General features: G+C 43.6%; 1 protein-coding gene across 3 annotated transcripts in view; it reads left to right on the top strand.

Annotated features, from left to right (window-relative positions):
* Positions 1-23,945, top strand: part of WDR7 (WD repeat domain 7) — a 301,241-nt gene that overhangs the window by 21,667 nt on the left and 255,629 nt on the right. For all 3 annotated transcript variants that reach the window (XM_060236131.1, XM_060236133.1, XM_060236130.1), the window contains exons 10-14: positions 1,564-1,812; positions 4,437-4,657; positions 5,697-5,892; positions 7,459-7,673; positions 22,228-22,994. In XM_060236131.1, the coding sequence (XP_060092114.1) occupies positions 1,564-1,812; positions 4,437-4,657; positions 5,697-5,892; positions 7,459-7,673; positions 22,228-22,994 (1,648 nt within the window). The remainder of the gene's footprint in view (positions 1-1,563; positions 1,813-4,436; positions 4,658-5,696; positions 5,893-7,458; positions 7,674-22,227; positions 22,995-23,945) is intronic.

Here is a 23,945-nt window from a genome sequence, read left to right as displayed (position 1 = left end):
AAACAAATGTATTGCAGTGAGACCTTCCACGGGCAAGGGCTAGGGTTGTGGTATGAACTTCTGTGTGCAAGAATTTGGGTGATGGCTGAAGATCTCCCACCATTACAAGTGATCTCCAGGCAACAGTTCAGTTCACCTGGAAAAAATGGCCTCTTTGGACGACGGACTCTTCAGCATCAGGGCTTTTATTTTTTTAGCAGGAATGCAGTTCTGGCTGGCTCGGTATCAGGGTGTGGCCTATTATGCAAATGAGTTCCTGCTGGCCTTTACTATAAAAAGCCCTGTGCAAGACAATGGTGATGTCAGAGGGTGTGGCCTAATAGGCAAATGAGTTCCTACCAGGCCTTTTCTACAAAAAAGGCCTCTGCAAGACGATGGTGATGTCAGAGGGTGTGGCCTAATAGACAAATGAGTTCCTGCTGGGCCTTTTCTACAAAAAAAGCCCTGCACGGCATTATACCCCATTGAAGTCCCTCGCCTCCTGAAACCCTGCTTTCCTCAGGCTCTACACCTCAAATCTCCAGGTATTTCCTAACCTGGAGCTGGCAACCTTAGAAAGGATGTACTTCAACAATTGCATGAATTGCATAGTGGAAGTCTTGTATATAACACATATACAGTTGGGCCCAACGAGGAATGTCTAAAGGTAGTGAGCACATTCCTGTAATCCTACATTCACAATTTTCTTCTGCATGTGTTACAAACGGCTGGACAAATACTCGGAGTAGCCATAGCAATTGATCTTTTAGCAGCTTGAGCACAATCTCTTCTTCTGTCTTTGTTATGCTTCACTGGATTTCTCTTTGAAGTAAAACTCACATAAAAACAAATAGAATTAATAGCTTTAGTAAGTTAGAAGAATTCTGGGAAATGGAATTCCTAGTCCGATTGAAATGTGAGGGTAGAATCTAGGAATCTGCAGTACTGTTGCTGACCGAAGATAACTGTATGTTTCTGCTTTCGTTTGTTTCTTTCTTTTCTCTATCATGTCTGTTTTAGACTCAAGTTGCAGTATGTTTTAGTTTAGTTATAGAGCAGGGGTGGCCAAACTGTGACTTGGGAGCCAGCTGGCAACTTGGAGAATGCATTTAAAGTTAAAGTTGCTTTCTTTCCACCTCTCTCTTCCTCCTCCCCAACTATTTCCTTTCTTTCCACCCACCTTTCCTTCCTTCCTTGCGGCTCTCAAACATGTTCATGGCTTACAGCTCTCAAACATCTGTCATTTATTCTGTGTGGCTCTTATGTTAAGCAAGTTTGGCCACCCCTGTTATAGAGCCTTCTTCCCCCTTTGCTCCTTAAAACCTTGGATTTCTTTTAATGATCACATTTTTAATCTGGTGATATAATTCTCAACAATGCCATTTAAATGATTTTGCAAAGGGTTTCTTTTGAGTGGGGAGAGGGACCCAACATAATTTTTGTACTGATAGCTTAGAGGCGGTTCTTATTTGCTATCGGCAACCAGTCACGGGCAGTTTTTATGTCTCGCTCTGTAAAAAATATCTGAGATAGTTTTAATTTCTATAGCTGTTTTCTTCAGACTATTTTATTTTTTAAAAGCAGGGTTAAAAATAACAACCTCCACTTCGCTGCAAGAAGCATTCAGCAAACTTGTTCCCCGCCCTGCCGGAATTATCGATCAGCTGAGCTTCATGCCACACAGCGATGAGCCGCTTAAAGTGACAGCCAGCGTTTACATCCCAGCACACGGTCGCTTGGTTTGTGGTCGTGAAGATGGAAGCATTGTTATCGTACCAGCAACTCAAACTGCTGTAGTTCAGCTCTTGCAAGATGAACATATGCGCAGAAGAGGTGTGTGGAGTCATGGGAAGCGTCTGTCGGTCGCATGCATGCTGTGTAATGCCGTATGACATGGTTGTCTGTATTTGCATTCTTTTTCAGGAGGCATTTGAAGAAATTGCCAGCATGAGAGCCAGTTTAGTGTAGTAGTTTAAGTGTGTGGACTCTTATCTGGGAGAAGCAGATTTGATTCCCCACTCCTCCACCTGAACCTGCTGGCATGGCCTTGGGTTAGCCATAGCTATCGCAGGAGTTGCCCTCTCAGTCCCCCCCACCTCACAGGGTGTCTGTTGGGGGGGAGAAGATATAGGAGATTGTGAGCTGCTCTGAGTCTCTGATTCAGAGAGAAGGGCGGAGTATAAATCTGCAGTCTTCTTCTTCTTCAGGCTTATTCCAGCTATTTTAGTGAGCACGAACTGGCCTTTTTATTCACACACACACACAGAGGAAAGAGCTTTTAAAATTAATTTGGCCTGATCCAACATGGCTTCTCTTATGTTCTTAGTTACAATCTTTTCGTTTCATTGAAACGTAGAGCTTGAAGGTACTTCAAGGGTCATCTAGTCCAACCCCCTGCACAATGTAGGAAATTCACAATTACCTTCACCTCTCCCAGTGACTTCTGCTCTGTGACCAGAGTAAGTCAAAAGACATCTAGGATTCCTGGTCCATTCTGTAGCCTGGAGGAAAATTTCTTCCTGACCCCAGAGTGACAATCAGGATTACCCTGAGAAAGGGCCATGACAGCCAAGCACTGGCTCATCTCTCCCTGCCCTCCCTCTCACCATCTGCCCTAAATTCACAGAATCAGCATTGCTGTCTGATGTCCATCTAGCCTCTGCTTAAAAACCTCTAAAGAAGGAGAGCTCACCACCTTCTGAGGAAGCCTGTTTTACTGAGGGACCGTTCTGTCAGGAAGTTCTTCCTAATTTTAGCCAAAAATTTCAATCCATTAGTTCTGGCCTAGCCCACTGGGAGAACCTCTGTAAAACCTACATGAGAACCTCTGTAAAACAACAATAAACAAACTTGAAATTATGTTTTTTGGTTTTTAAAATTGGAAATGTGAATGCAGATGATAGGATTGCTCGTGAAAATATCTAGATTCTTGAACAGACTGTTAGCAGCTATAATGTTGGGTATGTGGGTTAGGTAAAATACTTGAAAGGCCAGGTCTGGTGCATTGATCCACAATAATGGTGGTTGTAGCATCATGGCAGCAGTGGAAGTTTTAAAATTGATCCATACTCCTCATTCTCAATGTTTGGTGTAGTGGTTAAGTGTGCGGACTCTTATCTGGGAGAACCGGGTTTGATTCCCCACTCCTCCACTTGCACCTGCTGGAATGGCCTTGGGTCAGCCATAGCTCTTGTAGGAGTTGTCCTTGAAAGGGCAGCTGCTGTGAGAGCTCTCTCAGCCCCATCCACCTCACAGGGTGTCTGTTGTGGGGGGAAAAGATATAGGAAATTGTAAGCCACTCTGTCTCTGATTCAGAGAGAAGGGCAGGTATAAATCTGCAGTCTTCTTCTTCCTCTTCTTCTTCCTCCTCTTCTTCCTAGAGGCAGTTCTCTAGGGGTTGTGTTGAGTAAACCAAGCAAACACTTGGATGCGGTAAGCCAGCCATCATAGGGATCTGCAGATAGAATGTTTTCATTCTTCTCACACAGTGCTTTTCGGTGGGGTCAGTTATTCACACATTCAGCTGTTGGCTGACAAAGAGAAATCAGAAAGTGTACATGAATGTGCAGCCAAGCACATGTGAATCAGCTGAGTGTTTACAGCGTAGCCTAGCAGTAGGCTAGGAGCAGGCTGTGTAGTAGGGAAGCCCTACAACAAGCTATACATCAAACATGGTAACATGATAAGTTAAATGGTTTACAGTAACAATAACAAAGTGCCACCTGGTTGCACCTGATGGCACATATTGTTGCACCCAACTTACGGCACCCTCTCATAAGATTTTCAAGGCAAGAGATGAGCGGAGGTGGTTTGCTGTTGCCTTCCTCGGCACAGCACCCCCCAGCTGTCCTTAGAGTAGTCTTGCTACAATGCTTGCCACACCCAGTTTGGTGTAGTGGTTAAGTGTGCAGACTCTTATCTGGGAGAACCGGGTTTGTTTCCCCTCTTCTCCACTTGCAGCTGCTGGAATGGCCTTGGGTCAACCATAGCTATCGCAGGAGTTGTCCTTGAAAGGGCAGCTTCTGGGAGAGCTCTCTCAACCCCACCTACCTCACAGGTTGTCTGTTGTGAGGGGAGAAGATATAGGAGATTGTAAGCTGCTCTGAGTCTCTGATACAGAGAGAAGGGCGGGGTATAAACCTGCAGTCGTCTTCTTCTTTTCCCATCCAAGTACTAACCCCAGCCAACATTCGCAGCTTTTGAGCTCTGATGAGATCAGGCTGGTCTGAGCTATAAAGGCTGCTATGTGGAATACAGCCATTATAATACTGCCACAGGAATGGAGAGCAGAATGATACAGGGTGGCCAGAGAAGGGAAAGGAATCTTCTTTTGCATGATTTATTCTTCCTGGCTTATTTTCATGTTGTCATCTCCCCCCCCCCCCCCAAAAAAAAAACAACCTCAATGTCTTCATGCAGACTATGTTTGTTTTCACCCCACCCCGCCCATTTTGCAGGTTGGCCACCCCATAGAACTCTGCGGGGTCATCGGAACAAAGTCACGTGTTTGCTGTATCCTCACCAGGTCTCCTCTCGCTACGACCAAAGATACTTGGTCTCTGGCGGTGTAGACTTTTCCGTCATTATCTGGGACATCTTTTCTGGGGAAATGAAACATATCTTCTGTGTTCACGGCGGAGAAATTACCCAACTTTTAGTCCCGCCAGAAAATTGCAGCGTAAGTTGACAATGGAAGAAAATGGCTGTTGGCGGTCCTTCTTTAGTAAATGGCTGGTACGGCCCATCCAGAATTGTGCTGCTCTTTCTAGTCCTGTGATACTGTTGATCTGAAAATCAGTCTTGTTACAGCAGAAGCCCCTGACTCTTTTCAGCCTGCAGACACCTTTGGAATTCTGCCACAGCATGGTGGGCTCAGCCACAAAGGATAAAAGGAAGTACTTCTTCACCCAAAGGGTGATTAACACATGGAACTCACTGCCACAGGAGGTGGTGGCAGCTGCAAGCATAGCCAGCTTCAAGAGGGGATTAGATAAGCATATGGAGCAGAGGTCCATCAGTGGCTATTAGCCATAGCCTATTGTTGGAACTCTCTGTCTGGGGCAGTGATGCTCTGTATTCTTGGTGCTTGGGGGGGGGGGGTGCACAGTGAGAGGGTTTCTAGTGTCCTGACCCCACTGGTGGACCTCCTGATGGTGCCTGGTTTTTTTGGCCACTGGGTGACAACAGAGTGTTGGACTAGATGGGCCATTGGCCTGATCCAACCTGGCTTCTCATGTTCTTATGTTCACAATATGGCTGTTGCAGCTTATTTTTGGTCATACAGTGGAGCTGTTTGTGCTGCGGTAGCTACTACTGCCAAAGCAACATGTTTAAAAATGATTCCTGTTTCCCTTCCCTATGAAGAAAGGTTAAAGCGTTCAGGGCTCTCTAGCTTGGAGAACCAAACGACTGAAGAGAGACGTGATAGAGGTTTACAAACTTATGCATGGGATAGAGAAGGTGGAGAAAGAAGTCCTTTTCTCCCTTTCTCGCTAGGTAAGAACTTGTAGGCACTAATTAATTAATGAGCGTTAGGCTTAGATGAGATAAAAGGAAGTACTTCACCCAAAGAGTAATTAACATGTAGAATTCACTGCTGCGAGAGGTGGTGGCGGCTACAGACATAGATAGCTGCAAGAGGGGACTGGATAAACAAATGAAACAGAGGTCCATGAGAGGCCACAAGGTATAACAAGTGAGGTTCTTTTTTTTCTTAGTCACGAGTTCAGCACTGTGTATGCTCTGTGGCCAGTGACCACTCGGTAGGACTTCTGAGTTTACGAGAGAAGAAATGCATCATGCTAGCTTCCCGGCATCTGTTCCCAGTTCAAGTGATAAAATGGAGGCCGTCTGATGACTATCTAGTGGTTGGATGTTCCGATGGATCTGTGTACGTCTGGCAGATGGATACCGGTAAGGTCAAGAGTGCAAGAAGCCGCTTAAACCATACTTTCAGTTAAGAGTATGCTCTGAGCACTATAGAAACTGTCTGTGTCTAATCTTGTGTTTGTGATAAAGCTTGATGTGATGTTTGTTGTCCCCAAGGGTTGCCAACCTCTGGCTATCCCATGCAGTGTTTTGAATGTATATTGTTAGATGCTGACCCAGCCTAGGGAACTGAGGGGAGAGACACAAATCATAGAATCATTGAGTTGGAAGGGTCCTCCAGGATCATCTAGTCCAACCCCCTGCACAATGCAGGAAACTCACAGATACTTCCCCCTAAATTCACAGGATCTTCCTTCTTACGTCCTGTTTTGAAAATGGCACGAGAGGCTGATGGTAGTTCAAAAATAAGAAACTGTTTTATTTAACTTAAATCAAAGGTTGGAATCAGGTGTAGGATTTATGAGGTGAACAGGCAACAGGAATGAGATAACTTTCTATACAAATAAACAACAGATAATTTGTCACAAAGAAGTAATTGTTTCTGTTATTCACATAGATCTTTATAACTTGAGGAGAGAGATTTCTTTTTTTGCAATCTGCTTAAATACACAAGCATAACCATTTTTTAAGCTGGTGGATGCTGGAAAGTACAAGTTCCAGTTCCTTCTTTACCCATTGGCTAAGGATCACTTCCTTCTTTTAGGAGCGGTTTGCTTTAGAATAAGATAGGGATTCCCCCCCCCCCACCCTTCACTAGAAGCTGTTTTCCATCAGGATTGAAAGGGGGTCCTTTTTGATCCTCTCACTCCCTTAGCTTTCCTTTCCAGACAACAGGGGGATAGAAATTCCATAAATAATTTTTTTTTAAAACCCTGTTAGTTCTTAACTGTAGACTCTCAACTGCCACTCCTGACTCTCTCAGCTGAAGAATTCCATTTGAATCCCTTGTCACTCAGGGTTCTTAGACAAGGCCACAGCTTTAACAAATTACTGTCCCTCACAGCTATAAATGTCGCTGTGGACTTAACCAGCTTAGAAATATTTTTGTTTTTACTGCAATTGCAACATCACGAAGGCTGCTGAATGTCTTTATGAGCTTTCATAGGCAAGAATCATTTTTGTTGGATATTTCTGATGAAGAAGGGGTTGCTGTCCGGACAAAAGCACAGGGTCACAATAATCACCCACAGGAAGCTGCTGTACACTGAACCACACCCTTAGTCCATCAGAATTGATTCAAACTGGGAATGGCTCTCCAGAGTCTCAGGCTGAGGTCTTTCCCATCACTTGTTGCCTGATCCTTAACTGAAGATAGGACCTGGTATCTTCTGTGTGCCAAGCATTTGCTCTGCCACTAAGCCATGGCCCCTCACTGAAATGTTTTATGGGGCAACAAGGTATTTTATTCTATAACAGACTGGTTCTGGGTTTCCTGCTGCATTTTTTGATCGTTCTAATGTGAGAGAGAACTTTGAGCCAGCTGCGAGATTGTGCAGAGTGAGATTGCGGTATGGTGCCTTTACTCCATAGAAAAACATACGAATTTGTTTCGTTTTCAGACAGTTTCTCCCCTCCTTTTTTCCCCTCCAGGTGCGCTCGACCGCTGTGTAATGGGGATAACAGCTGTTGAGATCTTGAACGCTTGCGACGAGGCTGTGCCTGCTGCTGTGGATTCCCTTAGCCACCCTGCTGTGAACTTAAAACAGGCCATGACCAGGCGAAGCCTGGCTGCTTTGAAAAACATGGCCCATCAGAAACTGCAGACCCTTGCCACCAATCTCTTGGCTTCGGATTCATCCGACAAAGTAAGGTTTGCTTTTATACGAAGGGGATAAAAACCACTCCTGTCTTGTTGCTCTTCAGTATACTCATGAAATGATTGTTAATAATGGGGTAGCAGGCCTTGTGAGAGCCAGTTTGGTGTGGTTAAGTGTGTGGACTCTTTTCTGGGTGAACCGGGTTTGATTCCCCACTCCTCCACTTGCACCTGCTGAAGAAGAAGATGAAGAAGAAGATATTGGATTTATATCCCGCCCTCCATTCCGAAGAGTCTTAGAGCGGCTCACAATCTCCTTTACCTTCCTCCCCCACAACAAACACCCTGTGAGGTGGGTGGGGCTGGAGAGAGCCAACAAGCAAGCAGTTGTACAGATTTTGCCAGAAGTACAGGGGTTTATTAGTCGCTCCTCTGAATGAATTGTGGCTATTCATTTGTATGGGGGAAATTTAAGGGGTGGAAAAGATAATGCCAGAAAGAGTTGAAGGCAGGAGGAAAAGAGGAAGCCCCACCATGAGATGGTTTGACTCAACAAAAGGAGCCACAGGTTTCACTTTATGAGACCTGAGCAAGGCTGTTAATGAGAGGACATTTTGGAGGCCAGGCTGAGAAACAGGTTTTTATACCTCATGGATGTGTGTCCAAGGATTGAAATATATTGTCCTGTAGAAGTGTGTTAGCCCCTGTTGGCATAGCACCATCCTGGGCTCTGTTTCATTGCTAGAGCATTGATTGTTAATGAGGGTTGTATGGCCTCATTAGGAGTTGGTCCACAGTTAGGGTGGAACATTCAGGATTTTAGGTCATAGAGTCCAAGACCTTCCCCCGAAAGTCATATGTGAAGATTCTGGAAATTTGGAAAGCAGTTGGGAAAAAAAAAATGGTTAGAAATATAGTGTTTTTAATATGTCTGCCTTGATTAAAGGAATTTTGTTTGGCTTTATTATGAATAATTTGTATCTTGCCCTCCAGGACTTGAAGGGGTAAAAAAATAATAATAGTGGCCATAAATTAAAAGGCCTGATGTTTCAGGAGCATTGCAGAATGGTTATTACCCACTCAATGCACAGCAGCCAAGAAGGTCTGAGCGCCTGCTCCGGCTGCAACGCCACTGAGGATGTTCTCCGCAGCTGAGAACGAAACGTCTGGAAGGAAAACTTTCTCCAGTAGAACACGGCACTTGATCCCGAAAGATTCTACAAACCCTAATGGTTATTAACTTGATAATCATAGCAACTGTTGAAATAAATGGGGGGTTTCTGAAGGTTCTTATGTACTGGATTAGTTGAAATAAGTTTGGAATACCCTCAACATACTGAACCCTTTTCCACATTCAGTAAAACTGTATGATAGTGTCTTTTAGATATCGTTTGGTTAACTATTTAAGATTTACTGAAGACAGCTCTTAAGAATGTGCCTATAGAAGCCCTATTTTTATCTGTTAGCTGCCCCCCCCCCTCCGCTTTGTTGAGAGGAGCATTCATACCAGTTGTGGGGTTTTTTTTTGTTTGTTCTGTAAAGTCAAGTTTATAAATGCAAAAAGAAAAAAAAAAGTCTAGCCTGCCTTGTCCTTTTAAAAATCACTTTTATGCAACTGAAAATAGCGAGGATATGAGTCTGTCCTCCTGAGTATGGCTTTCAGCTGTAGTTATTGTTGCTAAGCTCAAAAAAGAGAGCAACGATAGAAGCCAGCCTGCCTGCTGAGATCCTTCATGAAAAATTTATTCGAGCCGAGCCACTCGGGATCTTTCTTGCCACTTCCTTTGCTTGGGGAATTCTTCTCGCCACTCTTGAGTAGCGGTTTCTCATCTCAGGGAAGAAAACAAAAACAGAGGTGAGACACCTCTCTAATGGCTTCGGCTTCGGTAAGGAGTTGAGCATAGCTTGTTTATGAGAAATTTTAAACCGGGATGAATAATTAAAACCGTACAAACCAACATTTCCCAGACAGAATTGCAATGGTATTTTGTCTCTATTGTATAGTGCCGTGAGGCTCTAAGACAACTTCAGTTTTACAGCTGCTTTAGTGGGGTTCCCTAAAATGAGGGCGACCTGGGAGAGACAGAGCATAGGCCTAGAATCATAAGGTGATTCCACGGGCAGCTTTGGGAAACTGGTTATTTGAAAGGAAGCTCGCAAAGGCTGTTGCCAGTGCCTTCTTTAAGATAAACAAAAAGGGCTTGATCCAGTGACTGTCTTCCACTTAGATAGATCCAGGTGGGCAGCCGTGTTGGTCTGAAGCGGTAGAACAAAGTAGGAATAATACCGTGAACAGAGCTACTTATAGCCGGTGGGCAGACCAATTCTTTCAGTTTGTTAATTTCACTATTCCGCCATTGGATTCTAAATTTGCATCTCTTTGCATTCTTAACCACTGCCCACTAGCTAGCTCTGCTCACTGTGCCCCATTGTCCGATGAAGTATGCATGTGTACGAAAGCTTACTTTCTGAATACAAGTTTGTTGGTCTTAATGGTGCTACTGGACTCCTACTTTGTTCTACTGTCTTCCACTAAGCGAGGGGTGGGATTCTTTGTTGCAAAAGGAGTCATTCAATCCTTTGGCATTACAAAGTAAATTATCAAGTCTTGCCTCTTTCCTCCCATATTTCTTCATCTACCTATGTGCTGTTTTCAATGCAGAATTGATGTTATTGGATATATTTGCCAAGTTCATGTTCTAATAATTTTCACTCAGAATGGACAGAGATCCTTCATGGAAGATCTCTTCTGTTCCGGTTTGTTGTCTTCCACCACAGGTCCTTTTGATTAAATGAGTCAGTTGCAGATGTGCTTTGGCACAAAAGCTGCACTGTAGTAGCACAGAGATCAATAATTAAGGCAGATTATCAGTATCATCCCTCCACCCCCTCCAAGGAAAAGTATGAAAATAATATGCCTTATAGCTAAACTGCTATGCAGGTGATACTTAATATTTATTTATTGAAAATTTTTAGGCTGCCCTTCCCTGCAAGCAGGGCTCAGGGTGGCCTACAATCGAAAGGAACATACAATAAATAACTAGAAGATAAGATCTTACAATAAAATGCATAATAAAAAGGTAAAGGTAGTCCCCTGTGCAAGCCCCAGTCATAAGAACATAAGAGAAGTCATGTTGGATCAGACCAGTGGCCCATCCAGTCCAACACTCTGTGTCACACAGTGGCGAAAAAAATTATATATATATATGGACACACACACACACACACACACACTGTGGTAGTAGCCACTGATGGACCTCTGCTCCAACTCTGGGGTGACATCACATTGCAATGTTTTCATAGCAGACTTTTTTACAGAGTGGTTTGCCATTGCCTTCCCCAGTCGTCTACACTTTCCCCGCAGCAAGCTGGGTACTCATTTTGCCGACCTCGGAAGGATGGAAGGCTGAGTCAACTTTGAGCCGGCTACCTGAACCCAAGTTCAGCCGGGATCAAACTCAATACATAAGCAATAATTCAGTCCATCCCAAGATGGCAAGGAAATTTCAGATTTCACAAGCCTCTTAGGGTGTGGGCCCGTGAAGAATGGAGGGTATGGGAGTGCCTGTAATACATGCTGTACCATCGCTGTCCTCAACCGAATGCCTGGTGGAACATCTCTGCCTCACATGCCCTGAGGAAAGATAACAAACCTCCCAGGGCATGGATGTTTTCTGGCAGAGAGTTCCACCAGGTAGGGACCAAGGCTGAAAGAGCTCTGGCCCTGGTTGAGGACAGCTGGATCTCTGTTGGAACAAGGACAACCAAGAAGTGCTTAATTTCTGAGCATAACTCTCTTCTGGGGGCATACTGAGAGAGGCGGTCCCAAAGGTATGTGGATCCCTGACTGCTAAGGGCCTTAAAGGTCAAAAACAGCACTGTGAACCTGATCCAGTGATCCAACAGAAGCTAGTACATCTTATGCGGCACAGGTTGAATATGTGCCATCCAAGGATTCCCTGTAAGGACCTGCACAGCTACATTCTGGATCAATATGTGCTTCTAAGTCAGTCTCAAGGGTAGACCTGCATAGAGCGAGTTGTAGTAGTCTATCCTGGCGGTGACCATTGCATGGATTACCTTGGCTAGGTCAGAGTGAGATAGGGTAGGGAGCCAGTTGTCTGAACTGGCACAGTTGGAAAAATGCCAGCCTGGTAACTTTCGTGACTTGGGCCTCCACTGATAACAGAACACAGACATAAACAGCATGTAGATATCAAAGGAAGCCCGAGGACTGCTAGAGCTTCCCCAGTAGCTTCTCTGGCAAGAACAAAGGTAGGAGAATTCTGTGAGGGCTTTCATGATTGGGCACGAATGCTGGAATCTGGAGCTCAGTGTAGAATCCTAACACTGAGTCACTCAGCATTGAGCATTTTTTGGAAAATAAATTTTCTAGCCTGTGAAGGTAGCCCTGAACGTGTGTGGATTAATGCCCTGGGGAATCATGGAGACCAAAGGACAAGAGTAGAAACATATTAAAACAGGGGAGTCAAACATGTGGCCCAGGGGCTGAATCAGGCCCCTGGAGGGCTCCTATCAGGCCCCCAGGCAACTGGCTCTTGTCTGCTCCTTTCTTCCTCTCTCTTGATTCCTTCTGCATCTCAGTTTGCTTTTCAAGGCTTCTCAATCACACAAGAGCTACAGAGCAAAACCTCAGTTTTCTCTGCTGGTTGAGGCTCCTCCCCGTCCTGGTCCTCTGGGGAGGGAGGGAAAGAGCCAGAGCTTCCTTTGCCCAGTTCCCTGGATCCCATGTGAGAAATACAAGAAGCGCTAATGTTTTAAGCATGTTTTAAGGTTTGTTTTTTTTAAAAAAAATTAATTGTGTTCATCTGTGTCCTTTAAAAGGTTTATATTTCTGCTACCTAATCTTAAATAGGTACATACATGGCCCAGCCCAATGAAGTCTCATTTATGTTAGATCTGGCCCTTGCAACAAATGGATTCGACACCCCTGTATTAAAGGTTCTAGTAACTAGGGGGTGAACTTGGGTAGTGCAGAAGAGTTTTTTGCATGCCCCTGACTAAATAGAAACGGAATAGAGTATGCCAGTTGAAATGTTTATTTTCTATCATTCATTCAGGCCACAAAAATCAAGCATTTTTTGTGTGTGGGGGAGGGTCCCTTGGCCTCGGTGCAGAATTTGTTGTATGCAGGAGACTCGAAACTACTTACCCTGTGTGTTATTGTATCTTCAGGAACTTCAAAACAAAAGTGATAATGCTAGCCTCATCTCATAAACACCAGCAAATGAAAACTCTCACCCATCTTGGGAAGAGCACAAAGGTTAAGGATGGAAGTGCCCAGGGCTTTTTTGGAGGAGGAATACACAGGAATGCAGTTCTGGCTAGCTTGGCGCCAGGGGTGTGTGACCTAATATGCAAATGAGTTCCTGCTGGGCTTTTTCTACCAAAAAAGCCCTGGGAGTGCCCATAAAATTATTCTGAGTTTTGTTTTTGGGGGCTTCTTGCTTTCTAACTATGACAGAAGAGGGCAGCAGAGATCCACTTTGGGTTGCAGATTCATTCTCCCCCCCCCCCCCTGCATTTTACGTTTGGTGTTGATTATAAGCAGTGTCATTCCCCCCCTCCCCCCGCCTGTGCTGCAGTCTAAAGCCTGCATCCAGATATATAGATTTCTTTATGTTTCATTAAAATCAATGCTACACACATGTGATCCTACGAGCAGGGCGGTTATCGTATTTCCAGCATTAGCTTGCAGTCTTGAATTTCGTTCCAGCTACCATTCTCCTATAAGGCGTCCAGTTGATTTCACAGGATAAGAAATTTAAGAATGAGAATATATTTTTTAATGCTATTTTGAAATGAACCAGCCCATTCATGCAGCAGTCTTGTTTAGTGAAAATAATGCTCTGGAATTTAATTTTTTGTTTGAAATTATTGGTACATAAGGAGAATCTTTACATTTTAAGGAAGCTCTTACTAAAAAAAGCACGTCATATTAATGTCCATAAATGTGTTGCGTGATTAGATTCTTGTGTGATTTTTGTTGCTTTTAAAATAGTTCTTTATTTTTTTTGCACTGTATTTTGGTATTGTAGGCAGTACCCTGTCAGCTGCCTATTCTTTTAAGACTACAGGGTAGTATCCTGTTATTAAGTAGACGAGTTGTAAGACAAAGTAGCCCCGTAGTGTGGAGTGGTAAAGCTGCAGTACTGCAGTCCGAGCTCTCTGCTCACGACCTGAGTTCGATCCCAGAGGAAGCTGGGTTTAGGTATCTGGCTCAAGGTTGACTCAGCCTTCCATCTTTCTGAGGTCGGTAAAATGAGTACCCAGCTTGCTGGGGGGAAAGTGTAGATGACTGGGGAAGGCAATGGCAAACCACCCCATAAAAAAGTGTGCCGTGAAAACGTGATGCGACGTCATCCCAGAGTCGTAAACGACTGGTGCTTGCACAGAGGAGACTACCTTAAGATAAAGTAATGTTTTCAATTCCAGTCATATCTTACACACTGTCTGTGTTCAATTCCTTTTTGTATCTTGTATTTCAGTTATTACAGCAGTGTAATTAAACTGGAACTATATTTTCTCCTCTGTGTATGTGTGTTTTCACTGGTTTTATTTTTATGCTTTTAAAGCTTCCATTTGTTTTATTAAAGCTTATTTTGTCCCATTTTTTACTTTTGTAAGTATCTCAAGGAGCATGCATACAAATTTTTTAAAAAAACATTATCAAATATTTTTAAAAGACCAGCAGTCATGTTAAACTTTTCCACTCACAAGATAAGAACATAAGAGATGCCATATTGGATCAGGCCAATGGCCCATCCAGTCCAACGCTCTGTTCTACAGTGGCCAAAACCTAGGTGCCATCAGGAGGTCCACCAGTGGGGTCACAGACAACAATAAAATGTCAACCATGAGCAAGATAGAAAGCATGTTGCAGTAATTGGGGACGTTAGAAAGTCAGTAGTTGATAAATACTATTCTAAATTGAAAAGCCTTTTGCTTGAAGATTCATTCCCAGCCAGAGAAGTTCAAAGGATCCCTCTAAGGAGGGCAGTTCAAAGTACGGGAACCACCATTATGGTGGTTTTATCCTCCATGTGAGGGTTTGAACTCACAGAGTGCTTACTTCCAATTTCAAATAATTAATGAACAAGTTAAAAAGCAGCAGACCTAATACTGGGCCCTGTGGCATCCCACTGCTTACCACCTTCTTCCCGTGGCCTCTAGACTAGGAGTGTCAAACATGTAGCCCAAGGGCCAGATCAGACCCCTTGAAGGATTCCTATCAGGCCCTCAAGCAAGTCTCCTTTCTTCTCCCTCTCTCTTGCTTCCTTCTGTGTCACAGCTTGATTTGCCAGGCTTGCTCAATCACATAGGAGCTATAGAACAAAGCCTCTATTTTCTCCATTGACTGAAGCTCCTCCCTTGGGGAGGAAGGAGAGCTTGGCTCAGAGCTACTGAGCCAAGCCTCTATTCCTTCTATTGGCTGAGGCTCCACTCCCCTCATCCCCTGGGGAGGGAGGGAAAGAGCCAGAGCTTCCTTTGCCCAGTTCCCTCAATCACATGGGAAAGATACAAAATCTTTATGTTTGTGTCCTTTATAAGGTTTATGTCTCTGCTACCTGGCATTACATTTTATGACACACATGGCCCAGCCCTACAAGGTCTCATTTATGTCAGATCCAACCCTCATAACAAATTGAACATATGAACATATGAAGCTGCCTTCTACTGAATCAGACCCTTGGTCCATCAAAGTCAGTATTGTCTTCTCAGACTGGCAGCGGCTCTCCAGGGTCTCAAGCTGAGGTTTTTCACACCTATTTGCCTGGACCCTTTTTTGGAGATGCCAGGGATTGAACCTGGGACCTTCTGCTTCCCAAGCAGATGCTCTACCACTGAGCCACCGTCCCATCCCCAAATTAATTCGGCACCCCTGCTCTAGACCTTGTCAGGCAGCCTTGATGTCTGGGGGCCACAGTGGGAGGGCTTCTGGAGTTTTGCGCCTACTATTGGCCCTCCTGATGATACTTGGGTTTTGGCCACTATGTGACACTGGGTATTGAGCTGGATGGGCCATTGGCCTGATCCAACATGGCTTCTCTTATGTTCTTCTGTTTTTATATTGTGTCCCTCTCTGAGTGTGTAAGAGGGCGCACAGGAAAAACACTGATGATGAAAGTACTATGGTAGTATATGTGATGTTCTCTGTAACCCTAAAACGATTAAATAGCTGTTAGACGTGTTAGTAATCATTACTACTTCAGCTTGAAAAAAAAGCCTAGTTACTTGGTCTGTAGAAAAGAACAAGAGTCCAGTAGCACCTCAGAAACTAACAAAATCTGTGGCAGGGTATGAGCTTTTGTGAGTTGCTGTGCACTTCTTCAGATACAGCTAGAATGAGAGACCATCTGTCCTCACATCTTGGAGAGTACAGTGATTTCTTATGTTGAATGACAATAGCAGGTGTGATTGGATTATGTGTGATATGCAGAGTGGTGGCAGAAATCAGCATGAGTCAGGAAACCTAGGTCTCAATTCAGTCCAAGAGGATGCATTATTTTGAGCATCATTATCAGTTGCAATTCAGCAGTCTCTCTAATCTCCCATTTAAATTTGTTTGTAAGAGAACTGCTGCTCTTAAATCAGCAACTGAATGTCCTGAAAGATTAAAATGTTCCCCTACTGGTTTTTGAGTGTTGTGGTTTCTGATGTCAGACGTATGTACATTTGTCTTTTGTTGGTAGGGACTGGCCTATTTGTCCACTGTAGAGGGTGAAAGGACATTGCTGACTAGTGTTCCCTCTAAGCTGAGTTAGTGTGATCTAGCTCACAGTTTTTTAGCCACTGGCTCATACATTTTTGTCTTACCTCAGGGAAAATGGCCCCAGAACAAGCTATGCAGGAGCTCACAACTTTAATGCCCGTAGCTCACAAAGTAGAGTTTTTGCTTACAATACTCCCTGTAAGCTGTGGAGTTTTGCTTACAAGACTCCACAGCTTACAGGGAGTATTGTTATTGACATGATGGCATAAGTCACATTACAGGATGAGCATGAAAGCTCACACCCTGCCACAAGTATTTTTAGTCTTTAAGGTGCTACTGGTCTCTTGACCTTTTCTACTGTTTCAGACAGACTAACATGGTACCCATCTTGATCTAGTTCCTTGGTCATCTGTGAGCCTAAAAACTGGATACTGTACCTAGGAATTAGGAATACCTTTTTTTCACTCTTAGAAGTAAAAAAAAAAAGTAAGTACTTGTAACCCAGTCTCTTTGACTGGTAGCTCAATGTTAGCAGCTCTGAGCTTTCCAAGGCAGAGCGGTATGTATGAGAAATGGAGTATGGCTTTGTTTTAAAACAAAATACTGGCTGGCAGTCTAGGTTGATAGTATTTGAGAAAACATTAAATGAAAATAAGTCGCTCCCCCCCACCACCACAACATAAAGAAATAACAGTTTTGAAATTTTCTCCAAGGATACTGCCTGAAGAAGACATGTATGCACATCTTAATGCCACTAACTGCCCCAAAACATTAATTTAAAATGAGTTAAAATGAGACTTCTGATTGGCAGTTAGGCTTCCCAACCCCCCCGCCCTGGCGGGGGACTCCAGAATTTATAGCCTCCTCCCCCGGTCTCCAAAAGTCCAGAAGCGGGGGGAGGGAGGGAACTTCATGCCACTCTCCGGAGAGAGCCTGCCTGATTCCCTGCACCCACCGAAGGCTCGGCGCTGGAGTCCAGTCCTCACCCAGGCATGCTAAGCAAGAGCCGAAAAAGAAGGGAAGGGAGGGTGTGTGTGTGTGTGTGTCCTGTCCTGTTAGTAAAGAAGATTTGTAGAGGTGGTTGGTGTGTAAATAAACATTCCTTCCAGGCACAGAGAGAGGGAGATCTTGCAAACATTTTCTCGTCACACAAACCTGCTCTGTGCCTTCACTGCAGAACAGAAAGGCATGAGGTGTTCTTGATGAGATTTTGAATGATGCATGAACTGATAAACTGCCTTGCCCTCAACCTGTCAGCAGCAACTTCTGCAAAACTTTGCAGTAGAATACTTATTGAGAACTTTTGGGGTTGTTTTGCCTTTAAGAAGAAAAGCCTCTCTTCCAGAACAGGAAGTGCAGGCAAGGAGTAGTCTTCTGACGCTGTTTTGCTCTGCGACTAAGGTGCTTTCTAAAGCTTGATTTTAAATGATTTAAGGTATCGGTTTAGAGTGCTTAAGTTTTCGTTTTATGTGCTTCTCAGCCGGGCTGGGCTAAGCACAGTCCCAGCCTTGTGTTCTTGTGGAGACTGTTTATTTTTTCATTGTCTTATCTGATTTATTGCCTCCTCTGCTTTTATTGCCTTTGGCTACCCCATGTTCAGCTTAACTTTGGTATATGCTGGCCCGGGTGTCTGGAACATTCTGAAGAAATTTGTCTTAATTTTTAAAACCTTGCTAAAACTTTGAACCCAGTGGCACCTTTAAGACCAACAAAGTTTAATTCAAGGTATATTTTTTCATATGCAAGCATATTTATTCAACTGATTTGCAGATTACAGAAGTCATTTTCACTTGAGAAAATGGGTGTTAAAACTAACCTATTTTTATTTGCTAGCATTGTTTTGCTGAGTTAATTATCCTGCTCTCCTCCCCCCCCCCTTAAGATATAGCAGGTTTTTTATCACAACAAACACACCAAACAAACCAATCCTATAACGACTGGGGGGAGGGATTTTCCAGGTAAAGATCAGATAGTTTGACAGGAATTGTATTTTTTGTGAAAAGGAAGCAATATAGTTTATTGCATTATGAATATGTTGGTTCTAGATGACTTTTAAACATATTTTTGAGCAATGTTTCCTCTAAGCTGAGTTAGTGTGAGCTAGTTCAGTTTTTAGTCTCCAGCTCACACATTTTGGTCTTAGCTCAGGAAAAATGGCCCCACATGAAACTAATTTATGCAGGAGCTCATGACTTCAATGCCAATAGCTCACAAAGTAGATTTTTTGCTCACATGACCCCACAGCTTAGAGAGAACATTGCTTCTGAGTCTCAGGTGTTCTAAATGCAGTACTGCAGATATTGTTTTGATATTGTGTTCTTTTCTAATCCCACTAAATGAAAAGATGAATAACTGATACTTGAAAGTATTTCCTGAAATTATGGCATATCTCCAGATTACAAAGTCAATTTCTGCTGGAGAAAATGGATGCTTTGGAGAGTGGACTTTGGGAGCATTGTAATCTACTGAGTTCCGTGTCTTCCCCAGGCTCCACCTCCAAGTCTCCAGGAATACCCCAACCTGGAGCTGGCAACCCTACTCCTGCCTCTGGTCAGTGACAGGTCCTGGCAACCCTAGAGCTATTCTATTACATGATGGTAACCAGAGCTGCTTATTAGGATTTTTGGTAGGGGTGATATATGCAAACCTCCACTCCCAATTGCTAGACATAGAGGAGGACATAATATGCTCTAGTGTGCATATAAGAATTTTCTCTGGTGTGAATTATCTTAAGCTTCCAAATTGCCAAGTTCCTGAAGCATAAAGAGCTACAAATTCTTTTTTGTGGCAAAGAGAATGCAACTGAGAAATACCTGACCACAGAATTACCAGAGGTATGATAGAGCTACTTAGGCTTGTAATTGTGTTTGACCTGAGAAGACAGCAGTAACTAAGTCTTACTAGGTTGGGAATGGCTTCCACTGTTTAAGAGGGAAGCCCATATCTGTTTTGAATTAAGTGACATTATTTAGCAAGATTTCATCCAAATTTGTCAATTAGAATCTTATCATTTGAATTGAGTCTAGCACTAAAGTCTCTCTCCCCCCCCCCTTTAGAATCAGGTGTGCTGGAGTATCTAATAAAAGTTCTTCAATAAAAAATTCAGATTAATTACAGCACCTTGCTATATCTGATCATTTTTGCTGGGGAGGGATATATACATTTAGTATTAGAAGAGACCCCATTTTGAAGTGTAGGAGGATAGCCATTGCCCATGGGTTTGAATTTTTTAGATGGACACATTCAATTTAAGTGATGTAGAAATTAGGATTCCTAAACCCCCATGAAGGGTTTTAGAGGTGGGGTTTGATGCAGTGTGCTGGAAGTGATATAGAGGAGTGAAGTTCAGGAAGTGACATCACTTGACCTTTGACTTGGAAGTGATGTCACTTCCTTGCTCCTGGCTCCACCCCCAAAGTCTCCTGGCTCCACCCCCAAAGTCCCCAGATATTTCTTAAATTGGACTTGGCAACCCTATTGGCAGTTGGAAATTTGATTGGCTGTACAAATTTCTAAAAAGCTTGCTTTAGCAGCAGCTGCTACCGCAGCACAAGGATCTTTACTGTGTGACTGGAGGTAAGATGCAGCAGCCATTTTGTGCCAGGTTTGGTCCCCCCCTGGTGTAGCCATTTTGTGGCTGCACCCACCATGTGGTGTCAGAATTCCAAAGGTGCCCAAGGGCTCAAAGGGGTTGGGGCCCCCTGCTTCAGATATTACCAAGTTTCATCCTTCAAACGTGGCCTCTTTGTAAATGGACAGAGCTTGAGAAAGGTGTTGGGGGGGACAGATTCCCAAGGTGTCCATCATAATCTGCCCAGGTGCTTTCACAACATTTCTCAGTGATGCGCTGAATGAAATAAATTTAGCTGTAAGCAGTGTTCCCTCTAAGCTGAGTTAGCATGAGCTAACTCACAGATTTTTAGCCTTCAGCTCATTTTTGTCTTAGCTCAGGAAAAAAGGCCCCAGAGAACAATAATTTAGGCAGTAGCACACAACTTTAATGCCAGTAGCTCACAACTTTAATGCAAGTGGCTCACAAAGTAGCATTTTTGCTCACAAGACTCTGCAGTTTAGAGGGAACATTGGCTGTAAGGTCACTGACAGAGCAAGTATTGAAAACAAATCTTAAAGTAGCAATAATAATTTGACAGATCATTTTGGGGGTGTTTGTACCTTCAGCCTTACTATTTTATTTTAAAACATTTTAATGCTGCCTTTCCACACCGTCAGGGTCCACACAGCATTTAAACAATTTAAAATGCAGTTAAATTATAACATTCGGTTAAAAACGTATAAGTAGCATTAGAAGGAACCACCAGTACCATTATTGGGATTATGCCATACCTAGGGTTGCCAAGTCCCCTTCGTCCTGGAGCGGGGGACATTCATGCATGTTTTGCATGTGCATGTGATGCAATGAAATCACCTGGAAGTGAAGTCATTGTGCTGGCGATGCTGTGTGCGGCCGCTGTAGGCTTTTCCGGGAAAACTCTATGGTTTTCCCGGACACTCTAGCCCTTTGGGAGGGGAAAACTCTATGGTACCTATTGTACTACAGAATTTTCCCTCCCAAATTGTTAGAGCATCTGGGAAAACCATAGAGTTTTCCAGGAAACACCTAGAGCAGCTGCACATGGTGTTGCCGGCGCAATGACATCACTTCCGGGTGATGTAATTGCGCCGGCAACGTAGGGGGAGGTTGCCCCCGCTGGCCCAGTATGGGCCAGTGGGTTGGGAACCTCCCAGGTGGGGGAACCTCCATCCGGACCAGGGGCTTGGCATCCCTAGCTAGATCAAACAAAAAGATCTTCACCTTCTGGCTAAAAAACACTGTTAGGATAGGAAGGGAGTTCCAGAAATTTAGTGCAGTGACAGAGAAGGCCCATTCTTGGGTCGCCATAGTGAGGGGCAACCAGAGCACAGCCTCCGAGGATGGCTGGAGCGAGCCGGTAGGTTTGTATGAGAGCAGGTGTTCCTTATGGTGCAAATTCTGTAATCCAGTCTAAGTGTGTTGACTTCCATGGACTTCCAGTCTATGTGGACTTAAACCGGGGCAACTCTGCATAGGATTTCAGTGTTAACTGAAATACCTGGATTTTCAAAAAGTTTTGAGACATTAGCCAAGTTTCTGTTTTATTTTGAAGACTTAGAATTTTCAGTTATATACACAGGGTATATAATGTTGCTGGTGTTTTGTGTCTTGGCATATGTCCTGTGAACTCCTGCATTTTATCAACATGTGGGAGAAAGATTTCTCTCTCCCCAAGAAACATTGGGGGTGTCAATCTGCTCCCTTGTCATTTGTGTAGCTGCACAGTCTTCTCTTAGCGGGACTAATGTAATCCTTCCTGTTGTTAAGTCTGGTGTATATATGGATAGAGACAGTAGAAGCATTATCCTCACATTAAAACATGAAAGGGTAAACACCTCAGTATTTTAATATGGTAAATGCCCCAATAAGGTGAATGTTCCTAACGGGTTCCAAAGATACGGAGAAAGAATTTTGTGGTTTGCATTTCCGTGTGATCATGGAATTTAGAAGGACTTTAGTTTAGTGGGTTGTGGTAGTGTAGTTTTTAAAAAAATTAAAGCAGTGTATCTCAGTATCCTGCATTCACTCTGCCCTCCTTGGTAGAAAAAAAAGTACCCTTCAGCTTCCATGTTGTCTTTTAATTAGCACATATTTTAAAATGTGTATGTTACTGCTTTGTATGTGAATTTAAACAGGATCATACAGTATTTGCAAATCATCTATTTATTTGCTTTTTAAAAAAATGGATGCAACTTAAAAATTTTCATGTGTGTCCACATTGCACATAAATCCTGAAGGCAGAATAAACCAAAAACCATTTTTTTTTTTTGGTTACAGGGAAACTTGCCTAAATACTCACACAATTCTCTGATGGTCCAAGCCCTCAAGACTAACTTAACAGACCCAGATATCCACGTGCTCTTCTTTGATGTGGAAGCTCTGATTATTCAGCTACTAACTGAAGAAGCCTCCAGGCCTAACACAGCCCTTATTTCCCCGGAGAATTTGCAGAAAGCATCTGGCAGTTCTGACAAAGGAGGTTCCTTCCTGGCTGGCAAACGAGCAGCAGTCCTGTTCCAGCAGGTCAAGGAAACAATCAAAGAAAACATAAAAGAACATCTTCTTGACGAGGACGAGGAAGACGAGGAAGCCAGGCAGAGGAGAGAAGACGGCGACCCAGAGTATCGGTCCAGCAAATCTAAACCATTAACTCTTTTAGAATATAACCTAACCATGGACACAGCTAAGCTGTTTATGTCATGCCTTCATGCCTGGGGCTTGAACGGTGTTCTAGATGAGCTGTGCAGTGAACGCCTGGGGATGCTAAAGCCACACTGTTCTGTATCATTTGGCTTGATCTCAAGAGGAGGTCACATGTCTCTGATGCTTCCCGGATACAATCAACCTATAGGCAAGGTACCCTCTATTGATGCAGATGTAGGAAAGACTGTGTCCCTCACGGAAGGGCACATCAGGGGTACATACGGCATATCACGAGCAGTAACCACTCAGCACCTCCTCTCCATTATTTCCTTGGCAAACACCTTGATGAGTATGACGAATGCGACGTTTATTGGTGATCATATGAAGAAGGGACCAGTCAGGTAGCTTGAAAAGCAATTTAATGTTCTCTTCTAACTGTCTGTTTGCCCTTTACAGTATATTTTTTGCCCATTCTTAGTAACCATCGCATGTGTGCCAGCGATCTCGTTAACTTTCCACTCTTCCTTGGGAATCATAAAAACCAGGCCATTGATATCAGAAGTAGTGAAATTCTAGGTATATGTAATTGGACTCCATTCAGGGATGCTGTTTCCTTCAGAATCTTTAAAATGATAACATTTCAAGTAAGGTGAAAGCTGTGTTTGTGAGTAGATTTATTCATAGAACTTGGGTTTATTTACAGAACTTGGGTTTATTGGGTCGTATCCAATGAAATCCACAAGGGCTTTCCATCCTTCCCTTACTGACACAGTCCATTGAATCTCATTGCCTGAAATCTTCCTAGGAGTCAATAGACCAAGTAACACAGGGGTCTACTGTGGAAGAAAGTAAATGGTAGGATTTGCCTCTGACAAAATTCTTAGTCAGATACTGGGACAAGTTACAACACTTTTAAAGCCAGCGTGTTGTAGTGGTTTATCTAGAAAACTGGGTTTGATTTCCCACTTGTCCTCCACATGAAGCCTGCTGGGTGACCTTGAGCCCATCACAGTTTCTCTCAGAACGCTCTCAAACCCGCCCCCCACTTCACAAGGTGCTTGTGGTGGGAAGAGGAAGGGGAAGGCAATTGTAAGCCGTTTTGAGACTCCGTACGGTAGAGAAAAGCGAGGTCTAAAAACCAGCTGTTCTTAAAGCAGGATTGCATGTGTGTGTGTTTGTCTGGTTTTAAAGATGAATTGCTGCTGTAAAATATCAAAAATCTCCTAAGAATGGGGGTGACACCTGTCCTGGGCACGGGGCCCATGTGGAATGCCGAATTAACCACCAGAAGGAGGAATGGGGACAGTATAATGTGGAGACATAGTGGAGGAAGGATGTCTGCAGCCTTGGAA

This window comes from Heteronotia binoei, chromosome 4 (assembly GCF_032191835.1).
Source record: "Heteronotia binoei isolate CCM8104 ecotype False Entrance Well chromosome 4, APGP_CSIRO_Hbin_v1, whole genome shotgun sequence".
Taxonomy (NCBI): Eukaryota; Metazoa; Chordata; class Lepidosauria; order Squamata; family Gekkonidae; genus Heteronotia; species Heteronotia binoei.
The sequence above is the reverse complement of the archived record's forward strand: the minus strand, read 5'-3'. Positions and strand labels throughout refer to the sequence as shown.